This window comes from Bombus impatiens, unplaced genomic scaffold (genome assembly GCF_000188095.3).
Source record: "Bombus impatiens unplaced genomic scaffold, BIMP_2.2 scf_0321, whole genome shotgun sequence".
Classification (NCBI taxonomy): domain Eukaryota; kingdom Metazoa; phylum Arthropoda; class Insecta; order Hymenoptera; family Apidae; genus Bombus; species Bombus impatiens.
This window is the reverse complement of record NT_176740.1, coordinates 217,037-237,701: the sequence shown is the minus strand read 5'-3', so window position 1 is coordinate 237,701 and position 20,665 is coordinate 217,037. Positions and strand designations below refer to the sequence as shown.

General features: G+C 39.6%; 1 protein-coding gene across 1 annotated transcript in view; it reads left to right on the top strand.

The window, feature by feature from the left end:
• The window catches only part of LOC100747287, a 357,673-nt gene that overhangs the window by 332,538 nt on the left and 4,470 nt on the right, over positions 1-20,665 (top strand). The window contains 3 exon segments of the mRNA XM_024367629.2: positions 3,437-3,590; positions 8,289-8,352; positions 9,265-9,293. Of these exon segments, the coding sequence (XP_024223397.1) occupies positions 3,437-3,590; positions 8,289-8,352; positions 9,265-9,293 (247 nt within the window).

The following is a 20,665-nucleotide window of genomic DNA, read 5'->3' as shown; positions in this document are numbered from 1 at the left end:
CCGGTATCCGGTCGTTAACCCATTAATTAATTATCGTTAATTGGAGGACATACACGTCACTATGAAAACCGATGAAGATAGGCCAACGAATTTTGAATTTCTACCTGGAAATTCCTTTAGTACGTAATGATTGAAAAGTACAATTACAGTTCAATTCAATTTTCGCAAACGTAGATAAATTTTATTAAATCGAAAGAAACGGAAGATCTTTCGAGAATATGGTTTTAAGAGGACATTCGCCAGACCACAGATCGATTCGTTGCGATGTTCGATTTATTCTCTTGTTTAACTCTCACGATCTTACCAATGTGTTTTTGGAATGTGCCTGCTGTAAAATGCATCACGCTCTAGTCTTGTTTTCTTGACGCACACCCCAAATTTTGTATTGTACTAAATAGCGACCGGATATCAGGTCTGGCTTCTGTAACCATCCAGTCGAATAAGCGGCTCTGGTTTTTAACTTCCGTTTTTGTACTCGCGCTAACCACACGTGCGACACTTGCACGGTAGTTGATTGTTTAATACTTATTCCGTTGTTGTTGTTGATTGTTGATGTTTTACTTGTTGCTCGTTGTATCAAGTTTTCTAGCCTGTAACCAGCTGCGCCAATAATTTTCTCTCTTTTGTACTAATCCCCACGGAGACTTCTGTTTCTTGAAGAGATTCGGAGCGCACGATAGAGAAAGAAAAGGAGCAAGCGAGCTTGGAAAAATCCCCGGGAAAATTGTTAAATATTGTCAAAAATTTCAAACGTTCGTATCAGTATCGATATTTAAAAAAAAAAAAAATTAGATTCTTTTCTGTAATTAATCCAGATATAAGTGAATTTTTGCTTCATACTATTTTTAAAAAATAATACATATTCTACTTTATACATTATAATAATAAATAATATCATTTTCTTCTACCGAATATTTAAAACCTCTATTTGTTAATTAAGTATTTAAGTAAATTCTTATATCATTATTGATATCGATGGTTAGTTTATTGTTGCAACTGAGCTTAACAAGCAAAAGATATTAAGTGAAATGCGAGTGTTGGCAGAAATCTGGAAATAAAAAAGAATTGTCTCGCTATCAGAATCTTAATTAACAGGCATATCTGGATTAATAGCTGAAGAAAGTTGGCTGAGCGACAGAGAAAGAAAGTTTACTTCGTTAAACGAACTAAATTACATCAACCGAGCGCTTACTGATACACTTTGCTTTACAAGTCGCTTTTCCTTCTCTCTGAACTTTGCGACGATAAAGCAAAAAAAGATCGTACGATAAAAGTGAGGGAGGAAAAAAAACAAAAGACGCTAGTCGCACAAACGCTCCTTGATCTCTTCGAGGCGGAAGTTGAACGTGGACCGATGCTGAAGTCTAAAGACAACGAGTTAGTTGAGGCACACGCACACACGGTGACAGCTCGGACAAAAGGTAGGCAAGAAACATCAGTTTTTATTGCTTCACTGTCCGGATCAAAGAACCGAGAGGGTCTGTCTGCGATCAATCGAGGCCGGATACGCCGCCGATGCAAGCATTTCCGGGCGCCGAAAGAACCGTCGTCTTCCAAGAGTTCCATCAACGGAACGAGCTGCACGAACACCCGATTTCATCCTAATTGTCGCTCCAACAGTCGACCAAATTTCTCGTCTTTGATCGTTACATTGAAAGCTCGCTCGTTCTCTGCCACCTTTCACCAAAGAATCGTCGATGACGATTTATCACTCTGCTCTATCTGAATTCGTTGCTGATCAGCCGGATTTTATCTTCCTATCTAAAATATCAGTTCTTCGTGGCTGATCAGTCGCATTTTATCTTCCTATCTAAAATACCAATTCTTCCGAAAGGTTCGAACAAACTGTGTAGAAGCGTTGTTATTGAGATTTTTCAGCCGATTTCTATCTTGTAATCAATACTCGTGTCGAGATCTATGTCGACTCTATGGTTTCTTAAGAATTCTTGGAATGGAATTACACGTCATTCTTTGCCTGGTTCGTTGTACACGAATGACGGACACGTGTATTTTGAAACGCCATGAGATGTCCCAAAGAGGTTCGTTGAACTTTACTTCAGTGAAAATTTTGGCCATGAGCAATTTTAGCCAAATATTCGTCAAAACTACTTCATTCACGGATATCATTCATCTTGGAAGGATGCAGATTCCTGGTGCACGTTCGGAAACTCTTCTGAACCTTACGGAATTCACGTACGCGTTCTGCGTAACTTCCAACACTCCACGCAAATCTTTGGTATTTAGTTTATTCGATATCTTCGTCTTTTGGACTCATCGACGTTCCAACGACATTTACGCTTTCAAGTTTTCCCCCGAAGAAAGAAATTGCCTCTTCTTCCTGAACTTGTCCAGGAGGACAACAGCAAAGTATGTCAAGACACGTGGCAACAGAGCGCAGAAAAATATGACCAACGTGAGTTAGCACACGGGTCTCCCGCAAGATCTTTTGCATTTACTCCAAATATTTCTGAGTCTTGGAGCTTCCTGCCGTTCCTGCGACAGAGACAATTTTACTGCACTCACAGGTGTGTCGTCTTCCTTAGGTGTTATCCGATCGATGTTTATAGTAGGTCTGGGAAGTTTCACGGTCTGAGAAGTATCTGCAGACGTAGAAGCAATTTCCATGCGTCGGTTTTCATCAGCTGCAGCTGATGGACTATACTTAGACGTAGTTGGTTTTCCAACATACCTTTTCTCCAGATATTGGCTACTTTTCTTAGACTCTGTTCGACTGGATCGGTAACGCTGCAGCCAACTATTTATGAGAAAATCCGAATCTCTCCATCGTCGTTTTTCGGAGGAAAACGGATAACGTCGGTCCTTCTTCTTGTCAGAATCAGGTACATCCGACCGTACATCTCGAGATTCAGATCTCCGTGCCTTCATAATCTTTGATTATACTTCTAATTCATTTATCGATTCGTCGTTTTAATCTTCCCTTCAAACGTGCGATTCCGTCTGTCGCTCGAGTATACGATGCTGAAATAGATATTTGAATGACAGAAACGGAATAAATCGGTAGGATCCGTTGTTACGATAGTTTCGCGCAAAGAAATCAATTTTTAAACGTCTGGTTAACTTCCATCGAATTTCCATGGGAATTTCAAAGGAATCGCCTTCTTTGGTGCAACGAGCGTTTCCAAGATTTTCCAAACCTTCCGTCCGTGGTCGAAAGTTTCCCTGAGCCCGTTCAACTCCCTGAAATTCGTCTAATCTCGTCTCGTCGTCGCCCTTGGTTTGTCAACGATTTATCTCCAAGAAAAAAAAAAAAAGAAAAGAAAAAAAGGAGAATATCGATGAACGTCGAAGAAAGTAGAGAAAGGGAAGAGCCAGCGAAGCGATTTTGGCCGGCAGCACAAACACTAACCGACGCTGTAAAAGCGCTACGAAGAAGGTAGGCAAGCATTGGCATGTGCGTTTGTGTGTGTTGTTACAGCAGCGGCGCTGAGAGGAGTTGCCATCCAACGAGGAAGAGTGGGCGCTGCGAGAGCAGCCTTCCCAACCAGTGCAGCGGCGTTGGCTCTTGCCAGAAACCCGGGGCCGCTCGCAGCCGCGGCTGCGGCCACGGCCCTGCATCCCTTCGCACCTGCGTAAGTAGATTCCGACGTTCTGCGCCGTCCTCGACGCGCCATCCAACGATGGCAATTCAACGGTACTTTTGGTATTTCGAAGCCGCAGCGGGTAACTTTTAATCAGCGGGGTTGCTGGATGCGTGATCTATCAAATGGCGGAATTTCGAGGTTTTCAGTTTAAATGAAAAAGAGATTGAGATATCGCGTGTAATTGAAAATATAAATTACATCGTTGAGGCACGGATTTTTGTAGATTTTAATGGTACTCGTATATAAAAATGCAAAGAAGGTAGAAAAATATGCGTAATATCCGAAGTAGATTACTCGTTGCAATTTTATTACAGGTAAAAATGAATCTGTGTTTAAATTATATCGGTTCAATTATGGTTCGTTACAGGAAAAGATTAATTTGCGCGAGAAATTGAGATCTAACCTTTCGGTAACGAATGTTGCTTTTCTGAGAGGCGGACTTAAAATAACGGAATTATTTATAGGGCTGCTTCGTAAGATACGAGGGAATAGAAAATTTAATAATTTGTTAGAATACACATTTTTTTGTATCTTAACGAAGCAACGTGTAATTCCTAATGACACCGTGTTCGTGTAATTGCTACGCATAAATTTCTCTGCCCGACGAATTATGCTTCTTAACGAATTAATCAATGCCCTGTACTCCCAAATTTTTCTATGATCATTTGTCGTCTCATGAAATTCTCTATTTGTAGAAGAAACGTCTGTCTGAATTCTCAGAAAATGCACGTTATTTATAAAACGGTCTCGTATATTTAGCCTGGCGATTATTGAATATAGAGGGGATAACGTTAAAGAGTAAGACGAAGTTTTAGTACACGAACAGCTCTGTAACAAAGTAGCAAAGTTCACTGGGTTCGAGGCATGTCTGGGGTCTTGGCACACACACAAGCTTTAATTGGAGCGGCAAAGTTTGTAAGTTGGAACAGTTACGTGAGAAAGTTTAAGAGATACACTGTTTAAGTCCGTGAATGGGAGATCGTAGAGTTCACGAGGTGTTCAGAGTACAGAAGAAGTCGTTCAAGTGCTTGTTCTGGCACAAAGGATGGTGATATTCGTTGTACGAAGTTCGTGGTAGTTGTAGTTCCAGCCAGCTCGTTTCTGAGAATGTTGTTTCAGAATGGATAGCGTAGTTGTCAACTGTCGTCGAGCAAACTATCCATTGTGTCACTTTAAAATCGTTAACATCGTCGATAATACGAATATCCCTACATATCGGGCGTGTAATGGAATAGTAAAGAATTTTCACAAGTTTCTTAGTAGTTAAAACGAGACGAAGACAATTTTTGGTCAAATTAAAAGATTTTTCAATCGTAATTACGACACAGATAGAAAACGAATAAACTTAATAAACCGACTCGTTTCTGAAATACGTTTGCAAGTTTGTACAATACGTTTTTGGAATTAAAAATTAATAAAATGCTGTATTAAACTATCAGATTTCTACGGATACATATCTTTCAATAAAAAATATATCTTTTTGCTGAAAATTGGCTTGGTAACTTGAGCGAAGAATCATCTTTTCTAATACGTGACTTCGAAATGAAATTACAAATAATCTTTAGAACATATATTATATATTACAATTAGTTCGAAAAATTTGAATATTAGCGAACATAAAACGTCTCGTCTTGGCGTTTTACACAAGCCGACAGGTTAAAATTCAGGATCTCGAAATAAAATTACAAATCGTTTTATAAATACAAGATAACACGAACATAGATACGCAAGAGAAATAAAAGATACACGATATAGCAAAAGCACTTTGCAACAGAGCTGTTTCATCGGATTTCCCTGAGTTGCTCGTCGGATGAAATATTTTTTAACGAGACTGGCGAATAAGGAATATTCGAGTTACTGACCCGGATTTCTTCCTACCTATATCACGTTCCTCTCTCGAACGCAACAGCCGGCCACGTCGACGCCGTAGTTTCACGTGGAAATTCACACTTCGTTCAACAGCCGATCCAGTTTTGCGCGTCGACCGACGACCGTACAGAAATTCTGCCAATTTGTCGCCGCGGATCATCGAGTGTCATCGAAATCCAGCCCGCTCTTCTGGTTACCCACTGCGACCAGCCCTCTTGCACGTGTCTCGCTCGTTATAGTCTGCTTGTCGAAATCATCCTGCATGCACCGATGTAACCTTTCCACCAGGTCAATCGCAATTTCCTTTTCCCCAGAGAGAACCTTCTATAGAACGCACTTTAAAAAGCCTTTTAGTCAACATAGATAAACCAATATTACACGATAACGAAGCGTTTTTTTTTTTTCTTGTAAACGTGAAAATACGATCGGCGGATAGTGGAGGAGGAGGTTTGTAAAGAAACTTGCTTGAGAGAAACTTGTTTGCAAGGAGGAATTATCAGAGGTTAAAGGAAGCCTCGAACGGATAAACGTGATCATCGTCAACTTGGTGCGGTTGATAAAGAAACTTTTATGGCGTTGATATTTTCGATATTTAAATAAAAAGGAAGTACGAGGTTTATGGAGGATTTTAAAAATTAATCGCTTAAGGATATATTAATTTGAAGAAATTTAGATATGCAACATTTTCTTATCATAGCTTCTCTGATAATGTTATTTTTCTTCTGGAACGTCAATTGGATATATTAATTAAATTTTTAATTAATACAGCTAATGTAAAGAAAATGGATATTTTTCCAAGAGGATATCGGACAATGTGAATGATATTATAAAAATCCAATCCAAGTCCGTTAAAATAGTAACATTGTACAATGAACGAAACAGTGTAATTCGAAGATTTGTCGTAATTCCAATCATATAATTAATTAATCGAATCGTAATTACTTGCAATGGCGAAATGTTACTAAATCAATAGTAGAAATTAAATGTTTTTTTTTAATAGAATTTCCTGAACAAATATAATTCTTAAGCGGTTAAAGAATGATAACAGGGTAAGTTACGCGCAGCGATAGATCGTTTAGAATGATTCCTTAATTTTTCACGACAAAGGAATTTTTAATTAGTTTCCGTCGGTGAACGCGAACAAATACGCGTTCGCGCGTCGATAAATAGTATCGCTCGTTAATTAAACAATTTCGCACGGCGCGAACCGGATAAAAGGGGATGATGGAAAATTTCGAAGCCGTCGATGTTTCCGCGTGGCAACCATATTTTCCCACCGATCAATCGTCAGTTTTATTACTCATAAATAAGGGTGGTATTCCCGTGCGTTCGTAAATCGTTGAAATCGTTCGTTACTCTTCTTCGATCCACCGATCACGCCGATGATACCGACACGTTTTTAATGGAAGAACACGCCGGATGTGATTTATGAATTTTCGTTGACCTCGCTCGAATACACCGTGATAACCGGCGACGAATAAAATCGACGGGGAAATAGAGATGGCGAAAGAGAAACTTTCGTCTCTCGTAAAATCGATCGACTCGGAACGTTTTCTCGTTCGATTCGAAAGAAAAATCACAAAATATGATTGTTCGAAAGAAAAATTGCAAAATGTGATTCTTCGAGACAAAAATTGCAAAACGTGATTCTTCGAGACGTTTCAAAGTTTCATTACTTCGATGAGTACGCCACGGCTCATAAATATTTCGACACTTTGATAGGCTTCAGCAATAGATAAATTTAAATTCTGCTTGAAAAAATTAACAGTAACGCATTAAATCGTGTAATTGTGTTTTACTCGCTGTTTGGAATAATGTCGGTGTTCGTGTTGTGCCAATCGACGAACAACGTCAACTCTTAATTTAGAAGATTAAACAATCTGCAGATAACGAGCTTTCCAAACAACAAAATAATTCCGCAAGCTTTGACAATCACGAGCGTCGATTTTGTTATTGCATAGTAGACTTTAGAAATGAACATCGATAAATCCTTTTAGGGGGGGGGGGGCTTACGATTAAATTATATCCTGTCAAAGGAAAGCAAGTGCATGATATTTTTGAGCTACAGCGTACAGCGATTTTTGACCGTTCGAAATTTCAAAAAAATCATTCCGCGATCTATTGAGAAGCGCTAGGGTTTTGATATAATTGTCGAGAATCGAACGAGAGCATTGTAACTCGACGAATAAATACGTCAGGTATAAGAGATGAGTTCGAGACTAGTTGCACGCGTTCGATTTCGGAATTTGATCGAACGCAGCGATTCTTTCGTTCGCCAAATGGGTGAAATTCATCGAGTCGCGAGAACAGCGTGGTCCTCGATCGAATAAAAAAGATTAAATCATATCCTTTGACGCTGTATATCGTGTCGGTCGTGGAACTCGAAGCTTCTAACAAGACGAGAGCACTCGGCGCTCGAATCGCGTTTCGAATGCCACGAGAAACGAAATTTTTGTCAACGGTTCGTTTACAGAGAATCGAAGGCAACCAGCCTCTTTTCGGCGACGTTGAAGAAAAATCTGTTATTTCATCGAATAATTCAATCAGGAAAATTTAATTCGATACGAGTTTAAGTAAAGTTGAAACAAGTTGGAGCAAAAGATAAATCGAATAAAAGAGAGGTAGGACTAAAAGCTTTAAAAAAGAAACAAATAATTTATACTTCATTTTAAAGGGAAACGAAACACGCGCCGAAAAAAAGAAATATATAAAGAAAAACATATTGAAAAAAAAATAGCGAAATAATCGAAAAGATGCTGGTTGCGTAGAAATTCGTGCACATATACAAAACTAACATTGGTGATTTTTATTTTGCAGCGTTTATTACGACCCGTTCCTAGCTGCACACGCGGCGACACAGGATCCCAACTACAGGCTACAGGTGAGACACGAGATTTCCCTGATTTTCCGCCGGAAATTGTCGCCGGTGCTCTGTTTCCGGGGCGCGAACGACGACGAATGAGTTTTTAATTAAATCGAGCGACGCCCCTCGGCCAGATTGAAACGTCAGCCCGCTTAATCGATCACCTTTCAGACGCTGCCGATAGATTATCGTGAATTAATTGGTAAACGAATCCCGGTTGATCGTTGTTTGCGTATCGATTTTCTTCATCGATCTACTCGACAAGCATAAAATTGAACACGGTCCAACCTGCCACCTGAAACTTCCAAATTAGTAAGCGTTTTTCGATGTTTCACTTTGGATACACGTTCCGTGGATAAATGGCAATTATTCTTTCTAAAACTACGAACCATATGTTCGCAATAATTAGTTTCTAGCTTCTATGTAAACTTACGTATCTATAGAATTATCGGAATATTAACTCGATATAGAAAAATGATCAGAAAGAATTGACAAATTGCACGGATATTGGCAAAGACGCGATTGAAAATTCGTCACGGACAATGATTCCGCCACTCCAAAATGAAGTAGCCTTTGTACACACCGATCGACCAGGAAACGGCGTTTTCACGTGACAATGGCGAGGTCGGTCGTTCTTATCCCTTAGCAAAAGGGAGAGTTCATTGTTACCGATAAAAAAAAAAGCTACCTGTTCTAATCGATACGTCGTCGTGTCGCGGAAACAGAGCACGAGACGCGTTCAAAAACAAAAAAAAAGAGTAAAAGCGAGGAAAGGGTAAAAACAAACATCAAACCCAACAAAAAGAAAAAAAAAAGAAACAAAACTATAGACGAAAAAGATAGAAGGGGGAAAGAGAGAGAACTAGAACAAAGAGAAAAGAAGTCAGAGGAATATTGACTAAAGTCTGCAACTGTTCCGGACCCGTTTAGCTGGAATGGCCTCAAGCAACAGCTGACGTTAGTTGACACGTTTTGCCAGGCTTGCACACACGTGAAACGCAGAGAATCCCGATAACAATTACGCCATCCCTATCCCGTCCCTACGTTCTTTCATCTGCCGTCACTCTCATCCGCCTGTTCGTCCATTTTTTCTTCTCTTCTTTTCTTTCTTTTTTCGGTTTTTCATTCCTCCCTTTTTTCACCATCTCTCGTTTCTCTTTCGTGCCTTCCATCGTATACGCGAAAAATCTACGGGTAAATCTCGTTCGAACGAGATAGAGAAAAAATTATAAAACAAGCGAGAGGCAACGAGGAATTGCAAAAGAGCAGACACAGGAAACGGGTAACGACAGCTATCGTTTTTGAGCTTTACTTCCTCGACAGCCGGTTTGCAGCTCGCCATCGGGCGGCATGAAAATTAATTTCGAACACCGCGCTCATTTCGCCAACTGTCCTCTTGTTTCGACGTCATTCCGTTACAAAAATCCGCTTTGGTAATATGGCAACGACATACGCGGGAGAAATTAGATTTTCGAATATATTCCACATGCTTCTCCATGCTCTTTTTTTTTTATAAATGGAGATGAGTTTATTTTTTTGTACGTTAAGTGAGGGATAAGTGAGATCGATGCTCTTTTGCAATTTCGGGGAACAACGTTTGTTGATACTTTGACACGTTCGGAAAACTTGATAAAAGAATTTATATTTTTAATAGTTGAAACGTAATCGATTGCGCTCAAATACCTGCCAAGTTTTGACTAATGGAATGCCAGTGAACTGGGTCGAACGTGTCAGCATTCTCGATTTTACGTAATAAAATCTTTTTCTCTAAATATATTACTATTTCGCGATATTTTAACAAGAGACGTTTTCGAATTTTACATTTCAAAAAGATTATATTTCTCGTTTTATTTATCTGCTCTCGTTATTGCTAAGTAAATATATTTCACAACGATGAAATATCGTTCGAAATCAAAACTCTTGGAAAGCGTCTCTTGCGATTCGACCATTGCACCACATCGCGTCGCAAGATCGTGCAGCATCTTGTTGCATTTTGTCGCATGATCTCTCTTCATCCACTCATTTTCCACCCCTTCTTTTTTCATTCATTCTCTCTTCACGTTTACTCGAAGTATCAAAATATACGAAACACCGTGGACACGAAATCGATTTTATCATTCGAATGCTATTCACACAGACACTAAACGAACATGTATAGATTCGTTTCTAGGTTCTATCACACTGACGATGATAATAATGATAATAATAATATTAAGCAACGACCACACCAACGACAACGATCCCTCGTTAAACGCGACGCCATATTAAAATCCACCCGAATCTGGCCGGAATTTCTTTTCAGGTTTGCCGTTTGTGTTTCAGGCTAAAGCACCCGCTCTGGAGGTAGGAATTTTAAGGGTCCGCCCTGAGTGATCTTTCTTCGCCCGTTGTTTGTCTATTATTATCTTCTTCCTGTTTTTTTTTCATTATTTTTTTAACTATTTGTCCCTTTTTTTTCTTCTCTCCTGTCCTGTCTTCTTGGTGGTTTCTCTCGTTTGGACCTGGCCGATCAGGAGTGCTCACCGATCGTCGTACCAACGTCTCACATCTGTATCACACTTTACTTTCTCCGTTTAATACAAACAACGATTTATTTATTTATTTTTCTTTTTTTTACTCTTCCTTTCTGTTTTACGATCCCAAGTATTATAAACACAGTCTGTCTCTGTCGTTGCGGTTCTTTAAGCTTCTCCCTCTGTTCTGTGCATCTTCCCCGAATGTTTATTATCTATATCTCCCTCTTATTCCTTCTTCTGTATCAATGTAATGCATGTGATTGGTAGTTTTTGTTTTTCTTTTCTTTTTTTCGTTATTATTATTTTTGCTCCTACCCTCTGTTCTTTGTTGTTAGAAAGTGATACGTTTATTCTCTTCCATGGGTTTGTCGCTTTTACGTAGACATACACGCGATATTGTACGTTGAGAATACTAGAGTATATAGGAAGTAATGTGTGTATCATAATTTTCAAACGGAGAAAAAAGTTCCTCGCCGACACGACAACTGCAACTTTCTTCCACGATTATCGAAGACAATCGTCGATTACTGTTTTTAAATAGCTTTAACATCATCCTTCAAAGCGATGCAGAAATATCGACAAAAATTCGCTATTTCCTTTTCCTTCGTTGTTTTACCCTTCCACATACGCTGCTAGCTACATACGGGTATTCGATACAATTTACTGGCAATCTTTAACAAATTTTACATTTATTGATTTACATAATAATTTACACAAGCGACGTTATAGCGCTGTAGAATCACGAGAATTGGAATTCAAGCGTGTATTTTAAATTTTAGTTTCAAAATTAATTAGCTTCTAACTTTGTTCGCCAACGTGATACACTTTCATAACTCGGAGAATCAACTTTTTACGATAGTATGCGTAATCATCAACTGGTTAAGTAGCCAGAAAAGTGTCTGGAAAAATGAATTTCGTTGAAACGGCAAAAAGCGCAGCGAGCTTTCCAGTCAGAATATACGTGAAAGTAAAAAGAAGTATAAAATAGGCCAATTATCCGGCAAGTTCGAAATTTCCTTTGTTTCTGCATCCTCCCCCTCCATTAATAATACGAAGATGAGACGTGTCTGAGCTGCAAGCAACGGCTGCAATTGGTGAGCACTCCGCGGACCCGGCGAGTATCTTAGAAAGAGTTGTTTAGCTAGTTTAGAGTTGCTCCGAGTTCACCCATCCCACAACAAACCGACACACCCCATGGCGACAGATTCAGCCCCTTGAAATTAGTTCTCTGCCCGGCGACTTAATCGAGAACGTGTTAGAGAAGCCGAGTTGTCGCGCAACGGGGTGGTTCCTCTAAAGCTTTTGACGGAAACCGTCGTGGATGTAGTGACTGCTGGAATTCGAGATGCTCGACGAGGCACTCGAGGCGTCGTCGAGCATCGTCGAACCTCGCCCCGTCTCGTGCACTCGATTCTCGAAACGTCAAGTCGATAGTTCGAACCCATCTACGGATATCAAGCTCGAAGCTTTCGAGGGATGACTGAGAATCCTGCAAGATCATTTGCAATTTGATAGAGCTTAATATCTTCCGTCTGTTGTGTTTCGTTGGCGTTTCAACGTTTATGCTTTAGTTGCGATCCTATCGGTTGTACATGAACTGTAATCTTTATGCAAATTCAAACGGACAGTCTGAACAGTGATTTGTGTTTCAACTGCTAGAAATTAGAACGAGTAATCTACCGTAGAATTCTGTTTACGTAGACTCCGTTTATTCGAACGAAACCTTAGTAAATTTCGCAAGATAAAGAAATAATTACTCGTTAAATTGTTTATTCTCAAGTCCCGGTGATTTTATTACGCGATCGAAGTATTTCTGTCGAGCATATCGATTTTCACAGCGAGAAACTTTCCACGTGAGATACGTTTCATCATAGTTGCGTTCATCGCACGCGTCATGTACATTAGGTACGTAGCTTGCTGGAATCGGTGATCGAGTTTTCGAAGGGATCATCACAATCTCGTGGAAATTTCACCGCCCCATGTCTTCGTAGAGCTGAACGTAAACGTTTTCTTTGCGTATACATAGGAGGCATGTCTCTTTCCCTTAGGAATATTAGACGCAATTATCGGAGAGTCTTTAGCGAACATAGAATCTCATTATATTCCTGAAATACATTAGGAGAAACGTTTTGATTCTTGAATCAAGGATAGCTTTGTCAGAACTATTTGATAAAGCCAGTTTGTAGCATTAATTCATTTTAGAATCGTTCCTTCCAAAGCACAACACGCTAATGTACGCTCCGTCTAATATACTCGATCTAATTTCAGAAATTTAATCGGAAATTATAAATTGAAAAGATCTGAGATTCGGTGCCTCAAATTTCCCACCGTTCGTACGATAGTTAAAGAACAAAATTATACCGTACAGAGTATACAGCAACGTGTATACTCGAGAAATTTATCTTTAATTTCGGTCTAGAAATTTCGAAAGCCTAACGTTGTTCGTCCACTTGAAAATCGTCCGCTGTTCGTGTAAAAATGAACTAGAACCGAAATTGCAGCAAAAACAAAAACGTTCTTCGATTAGGAGCAACGGTTGTACAAACAAACTGGTGATCGAACAAATTTCACGTCGAACGGTTAGGGTTAAGGAAAAAGAAAACGTAAAAGAGCAGAGAGGGGGTTGCAAACCGGTTCTCCGTGGGATGAAATGTAAATGGAGCACGAACGATCGACCAAGTAAATCGAGAAGCGAAAGAATGCAGCGTCGTAAATTTGCGAGAGACACGCGTGCGTCGAATCGCGGCCACAGAATTTTCCGCGGCTAATTTCCTGCTCGGGACCGCGCCAACGATTCGATTTCTTTCTGATGGTACCGGCGTACCGGTTCGTCTTTATTCGCCTCACGGAACCGGCCACGAGGGATCCTGGTTGTCGGCCAGGATTTACGAGCTTTTCAGGAAGAGAGCCAGTGGTCCGCGCGGAATCCTGCCTCTTCTCTCTTCATAAATCAACGTCGCGTCATTTCGTGCGTCCGACAGCTTCATTCCGGCTATTTCGCTGAGCTTCCGTCTTCCAAGCTGCCCTGTTAAATATGATAATTATTATTCGGTAGAAAAAAGAAATTGAGGATTTAGTATTTTTGTTGGGAGAATCGAGAGCTTAGGGGGATAAATTACGGTCGATACCGGTACCAATTGCACTGGAAATTACAGTTGCGTGAGTCGAAGTTCTGAGTCCCACCGTTCGTACGATAGTTAAAGAACAAAATTATACCGTACAGAGTATACAGCAACGTGTATACTCGAGAAATTTATCTTTAATTTCGGTCTAGAAATTTCGAAAGCCTAACGTTGTTCGTCCACTTGAAAATCGTCCGCTGTTCGTGTAAAAATGAACTAGAACCGAAATTGCAGCAAAAACAAAAACGTTCTTCGATTAGGAGCAACGGTTGTACAAACAAACTGGTGATCGAACAAATTTCACGTCGAACGGTTAGGGTTAAGGAAAAAGAAAACGTAAAAGAGCAGAGAGGGGGTTGCAAACCGGTTCTCCGTGGGATGAAATGTAAATGGAGCACGAACGATCGACCAAGTAAATCGAGAAGCGAAAGAATGCAGCGTCGTAAATTTGCGAGAGACACGCGTGCGTCGAATCGCGGCCACAGAATTTTCCGCGGCTAATTTCCTGCTCGGGACCGCGCCAACGATTCGATTTCTTTCTGATGGTACCGGCGTACCGGTTCGTCTTTATTCGCCTCACGGAACCGGCCACGAGGGATCCTGGTTGTCGGCCAGGATTTACGAGCTTTTCAGGAAGAGAGCCAGTGGTCCGCGCGGAATCCTGCCTCTTCTCTCTTCATAAATCAACGTCGCGTCATTTCGTGCGTCCGACAGCTTCATTCCGGCTATTTCGCTGAGCTTCCGTCTTCCAAGCTGCCCTGTTAAATATGATAATTATTATTCGGTAGAAAAAAGAAATTGAGGATTTAGTATTTTTGTTGGGAGAATCGAGAGCTTAGGGGGATAAATTACGGTCGATACCGGTACCAATTGCACTGGAAATTACAGTTGCGTGAGTCGAAGTTCTGAGAATTTATATACAGGGTGGTTGGTAACTGGTGGTACAAGCGGAAAGGGGGTGATTCTAAGCGAAAAATGAAGTCGAAAATATAGAATAAAAATTTGTCGTTTGAGGCTTTGTTTTCGAGAAAATCGACTGTGAATTTTCGCTCGGTACGCGTGCGGTACGTTATAACGGATCTCACTGTAGGTCGTTGTCTCGATGGAAAAATTTAAAAAAAAAAGAAAATTAAGAAAAAAATTTTTATTCGTATCATCAGTTACCAACCACCCTGTATAATCAGCTATTTTAACTTTTAAACGTGTCATCCTTTTAGTTCCGTGATTAATTAAGTTACAATTTCGTTCTTAAACGTAATACGGTTTGACGAACTGGAAAAATATAATGAACTCTTTATGATGATAAACGCAGAACATTATTTTCATAGTTATAATCATATTTCAATTATTCGTTTCTTATGAGAATTGACAGGGAACTGAATATCGTTCTGATTTCTGCAATTTCGAAATAAAGAATTTTTTAAAAACACTTGTTCCAATTAAAAGCAATCGCAATTGTCCAATACTAGCTGTTTAAAACTTCGTTTATATCGATATTAAATTTTCAATGTTTACGTATCTATAGACAGCCTAATAAAGTAAATTGCAACGAAAGTCGATACCGACGTCGATAATTAACGTTTCAATTATTTCACAAACAACGAAAATATAGTTGTTCGGTATCCAAAGCGTTGGACAAATTGCACGAAATTCCGTACGGCCGTCGAAATTTTTCCGACCAATTAGGACGCATCGACTCCAATTTCCGAGCTAGTTGAAACAAAATCAGCCCCGCGTGGCGGTGAAAGTGGATCGAGCATAGGACGAAAAGGGAGTAATTATCCAGATACGTTCTCGTGGCTACTGGTGAAACGTTATGTCGGGAAAAGAGGAGATCGTTAACGTAACATCTGACCCGTGAACCAGGCCGGCGTAAACGCGATATCCCCGTTGCGGTTTTGTCGTTTCACGGAACGGAGGTTCAGCGAGGAATAGGGAGACGGAAACGGACATGGAAAAAGGAAAACGATCGGCGGGCAACTACGCGATGAACGTTGTAACGCTGGTTTCCAGCCACCTTTGCATCCACCCTTGAAAATAACCGAGAGTTAATTGACCCAGCGGCGATGCACCTTTTAACCGCGCTGGAATTAAGTATCGTACGCGAGCAGTTTCGTGTCGAAATATTCTACAGAGATCGCAACTCGTATCTCGTTAAATATATTTTCGACTCGATGGAAATATAGAAGTTTGAGATGCAAGAAATTTTCAGACTTTAACGTCGCTCGAGTAGAAGTAGATAAGCCCGGCATTGGTCAGACGTCAACGCTGGGCTCGCACGTTCTGAATATTTCGTTTCCAGAGGAATAAATTAATATCGTGGAATGTTCTTGTGAAAAATCTGACCATCTATTTCGTTCGAATTCTAACATTCGTAATTTTAAAAGTAGAATCTCTGTATTTGTCGGACATCGTTTCTATACTTTCGACATTCCGAAATTCACGTTCTCAGAGGAGTAGAGTCGCAATATCGTATAATTTTCTCGAAGAATTATCGCCATTATTTAATTAATTAAAATTCGGTATTTACGTCTTGGACGTTGGCTTGAAGTAGATGCTTCTTGCGTTGATCAGACATTGCTTTTTCCCCAAGCAGTAAACTGGCGATGTTATAGATGTTATACTTGTCTAAGAATTATTACTGTTGTTCTTCGATTTTATTAGAATTGACATTGATCAGACATCAGCTACGGACTTTCAATATTCTAAAAGCTTCTCTCAGAAGCCAATATCGCTGAATCCTCTAACCATGTACTAGATATCGAAGTTCTGCCTTTCTATTTCATCAGAATTCATTGTCCATAACTTCGATGAACAGCGAAAGTAGATAGTCCCCGCATTGGTCAGATGTTGATCCTAGGCTTCCGATACTTCAAAAATAAAACTGAAGCAACAGCACTATAGTATTTTGGCAAAGGATTTTCACTGTTTGCTAATGAAAATTCTCTCTGAAAATGACGTTATTAAATTATTTTCTCGCTGCGCGAATTAAGTTTAGCTTATAACGAGTCTACTTCATGAACACGGATAGGCCCACAAAAGTACATGTTCGAAAATTCTCTAAATGTACTGTGTGCATCGTACGAAGCTAGTGAAATTTCAAAATGTTTATCAAGCTCATATAATACGGTCAAAAAAATGTCCTGTGATAAATGTCGAAATACTTTTGCTGGCCGATGTACATCGCGGTGGTCCATTTTCGAATCTCACTGACTGTTGTGAAAGGCAGCAAGGTAATAAAGTTGCAGGATTTCAAGGAACGTTAAATAATTTCCACGGTTGGAGTGGTCGGTTGGCTAAACAGCGTGTGCAGAATAGGGCAGACCAACCGAGAGTCACTTGACCCACATACCACGATGTATCCCGGTCGAAAATCGCGCAACCAGGGACGTGTCTCGCATTTGGAAATGAACCGCGACCCAGAAACTTTCCCCTGAGTTTTTCTCGTCTGCAGGAACGTCGGCCACGGATTCATATTTCCGTTGTCGCGCTCCAACCTCGACCTTCTATCGCAGTACGCACCGGCCTGTTCCACGAGTTCCTGGCGCCGTTGAAACCGTGTTTCCGCTTCTTTCACTCGATGTTCTTCGTTCGTCGGAGAGGAGAATTGTTAACGAAAATTTCGCGACGATCGAGGATGAGTAGGGGAACCTTATTCCTGGTATTTCAGGCGATGTTGGCGAAACGTTAACGATATTTTTATCGTGAAAAAATATTTCTTTCCTCTGGTCGTTGTTTCTTCAGTTTCTTTGGCATTTGTCATTTATTCGTTGAATTGTTGTTAGGGATCCGAGAGCAGAAAGTTAAAGTATTTAGAAAAGAGATAGATTACTTGGAATTTGGACTTGTTTCAACGGGGTGAATTTTGTTTCTGTATAAAGAGATTGAGTGACGTTAGCGTTTCTTAAATTAGACACTCGTGAGAGGAGAAATCAAGTACAATTATTGCACAAAAAGCATATGATGTGTGATTTATGAGGAGTTTGCTCGATGCACACGTTGCGAAAGAAAACGACGTGCTTGGAAAGCATCATTAATCATCGCGTCTTGAAAAACGTCCGCTTATTTGGCAAGTGAGCGTTCCATCTCGAAGGGGTTTGCAAGGTGCGCTCTAAATTCCCCCTTGTATGGTAGAAATTCTCTATTTAATTTAAAAAAATCTTCCTGAAATATCGAATCTCCTATAAAATTTGTCACGAAAATTTTCGTACTTGATTACCATTATCGTGCTTGTGAGTTGGAGATAAATTTCAAAACAGAAAAGAAACGACAAACTGTGTAAAATATCATAGCTTAAAGAAAGCAACGACTGAAAAAGATAATATCATGATAAAAAGAAAGATTCTACCAGAAAATATATAACCGAAGGATAACAATATTTCAGTAGCGACAAATGTTTTATAGAGAAGAAAATCAAAAGTCGTGTACCTAAGAAGATATGCAATTTGTTGCAGGTTCGTGGAACGCATATAGTTAATTAAAAGACCCTGATCTAGCGAATGGTTCGCGTTTCATTAGCTGGAGAACCAGTAGACGAATTCTCGACTTGCGGCTAACGATTTCGTTTAAGAAAGAGAATAATATGATCGCAGAATTACAAGCGGGACAAAAGAGTTTAATAAAACGGAACAGAACTAAAGGCGAGATTTAATTTCGGTGCACTTAAGCGCTCTCCCATAGATGGTGACGGAATAAGCCTGGCTTCAATCCGTCGAATGGATAATTCCATGAAAATCACCAGAAGTGGATACACTTCTCGCTACGAACGTCAAATAGAATTGCAGAATATTACATGAAAAGGAACTCTAAGGATCCATTTCTCTTGGGAATTCATGGAATTAAGTTCAACAAAATTTTTATATTCTTGTATCGTATTTCTATATTTTATCGAATATGAGAGTAACGTTTTTTATACTTTCTTCTTTTTTTTTTCATATGCAAAGTATCGAACCTGCATATATTTTACATCGTGTCGAGAAAAAATTCTCTTATGCTCGAGCGTCGCTATTCGACGACGCGAGATGAAAATAGCGTAAAAGCGTTTTGACAGGCGAAATCCCGTGATAGAAAGATATCTTTAGAGAAGATACACTTGTATTCTAGATGCATGCACGTAGATTTCGCGTTTCCCACGAGAATGAATGGTACACTCGATGGATATGTCTTAATCTCGACGTGAACATCGATACTCGCCGCGTTCGGAAGTTATCCGAGACAGTTAACATCTCGTAACTGAATCACTCTTGGCATTTCATTTTCCCTTTAGAATTCTATTATCGTACCATAAAACGTCTAGTTTCTTCCCGTGAGAAAAATAAGCTGAAATTAGTTTTTTCTTTAAAGAAAAATTTATTTGACCGCCTCTTTAAAAGGGACCTTTGATTAGTTAAATAAACGATAAAGAGTACATTGATACGTTATTATCGCAGAAATCGATTTCGACGAGTAAATAACATGTAATCATTTTCGCATCATTCTCTGTACATAAATCACGCCTCCTTGAGCTTTGATCGACAGAAAGCAGTAGCTTCGAGAACCACATTTAGCTGAGTGCTCGAAACTTTTTACTATCTGCACCGTGTGGCATATGGATGAAACAGCGTTCGTTGTTCAAACAGCGCTCAAAATAAAAGTTCCCGGCTGCGTAAACAACGTCGTAAAAAATATCGTGAATGAACGATGCACGCCTGTCTCATCCATATGCTTTAGAAACGCATCTATAAAAGTCGTTGCACGTTGTAGAAATTAAAAAAAAAAAAATACCCTACTTTGTTAAAAACTCTGCAAACCTATGGAACTCTCCAGTGATTAAAAAGATTACAAACATGTCTTTACTCCTTCCACACCCTGTACAGAAAACCATAAAGTACCTAAAGCAATTTCCTATTTTAAAAAACCCATGAATTACCCAAGGAATCCATAGATATATCGAGATCGTAAATTACGTTGTTCAATGGTTCCATCCATCGACGTATTTATGTCCAGGGTTGCACACATTTTACAGCAACCCTTTAAATTTCAGACTAAAAATTTTGTATTAAAAGTGCGCTGTTCTTTTATCATAGAATACTTCGTTTTTTCTTTTTTTTTTTTTTTCTAAAATATTTTCGATTATTTGCGCTCTTTCAGTCGCGTCTTACGAAGAACCGTTGAAATCCTGAAAATTATATCGTCGTAAATCTAAACAATCTTCGTAACAACATTAAGAATATAGTAGGAAAAATATTCAGTGCAAGGAGAAATGTAAACTTTTGTCTATATTATTTCTACAAAAGAATATCTACGTATTTTATCCCAAAGATATCGTAGATCTCTACAAAATTCCTATAGGAAATTATCTTATCCCAAGTGTTCCGATGGTTCTAATATTAAATACTCTTTACCACCAACTACCCCTATTTCATTTTACGCTTGTTTCACGAACCAATCTAAAGATCAAACAATTCCTTCATCAAAACTACTACCTCACACCTAAACCCTAAGGAGTAAAGGTCATAAACAATCTGTGAATGGAGAGTTCCAATATTTGCGAAGCGTGCAGGGACGTTTATGAAGTAAACGCGGGAAGAGGACGCGTTAGTACCGTTTCTCCGCTAGGACATCCTGTCTGGTCTGTCTTGGAGCTTGCTTGAGCCTTGCATGGCGGGTCATGGTTCCTGTTTCAGGCCGCGGCAGCAGCAGCTGCAGCGTCAC